At 58.2% G+C, this 766-nt stretch overlaps 1 protein-coding gene across 1 annotated transcript in view; it reads right to left on the bottom strand.

Moving 5' to 3' along the window:
* Positions 1–238: 238 nt before the first annotated feature.
* LOC103804898 (talin-1-like) overlaps positions 239–766 on the bottom strand; it is a 16,329-nt gene continuing 15,801 nt past the window's right edge. Inside the window, 3 exon segments of the mRNA XM_009077533.1 lie at positions 239–375; positions 717–757; positions 759–766. The exon segment at positions 759–766 is cut by the window's right edge and continues 60 nt beyond it. Coding sequence (XP_009075781.1) covers positions 239–375; positions 717–757; positions 759–766 — 186 coding nt within the window.

Genomic DNA, 766 nt, shown 5'->3' with positions numbered 1-766 from the left:
GGGGGTGCCGGGACAGACGGAGCAGAGCAGGATGATGGCTGCAGGGGGCTGAGGGGGCACACAAAGCTGGATTAAGAGCTTTGGGGTGCAGCAGGGCGTGGGCTGCCGAGGGAGGTCCAGCTGGGGATGTGGGAGGCAGTAGGACTACAGGAAGAAGGACCAGCTGTCAGACAGGACTTCAAACCTGGCTGAAGCACAGACAGGAGAGCCCCAGCCCACCCTGAGCTGAACACGAGGGTCATACAAGGCTCAGCATTGTGGTCTTTGGTTTCGCCTTCTCCAGTTTCTTGGCTGCAGCCTCAATGGCAGCTGCTGCCCCCAGCAGCTCATTCTCAGCGATGACAGTGGGGTCTTCTGGGTCAACCCATTCCGTCCCTAGGAACACCAGGAATCAAGGCAGGTTAAACCTGCATTCAGCCTCATTTCTGACTCTCCCTACCTCCTCCATCAGCTGCTGAGCCCTCCACCCTAATTCAGGCCCTTGGTCCTGCCCCTCTGAGCAGGATCTTTCCTTACCTTTCATGGCCTCGGCCGCCTGGATGAGGTGGGGTCTTCTGGGTCAACCCATTCCGTCCCTAGGAACACCAGGAATCAAGGCAGGTTAAACCTGCATTCAGCCTCATTTCTGACTCTCCCTACCTCCTCCATCAGCTGCTGAGCCCTCCACCCTAATTCAGGCCCTTGGTCCTGCCCCTCTGAGCAGGATCTTTCCTTACCTTTCATGGCCTCGGCCGCCTGGATGAGCTCAGTGACAGACCACGCGCTT

Source organism: Acanthisitta chloris, unplaced genomic scaffold (assembly GCF_000695815.1).
Source record: "Acanthisitta chloris isolate BGI_N310 unplaced genomic scaffold, ASM69581v1 scaffold17326, whole genome shotgun sequence".
In the NCBI taxonomy this organism is placed as follows: domain Eukaryota; kingdom Metazoa; phylum Chordata; class Aves; order Passeriformes; family Acanthisittidae; genus Acanthisitta; species Acanthisitta chloris.
The sequence above is the reverse complement of the archived record's forward strand: the minus strand, read 5'-3'. Positions and strand labels throughout refer to the sequence as shown.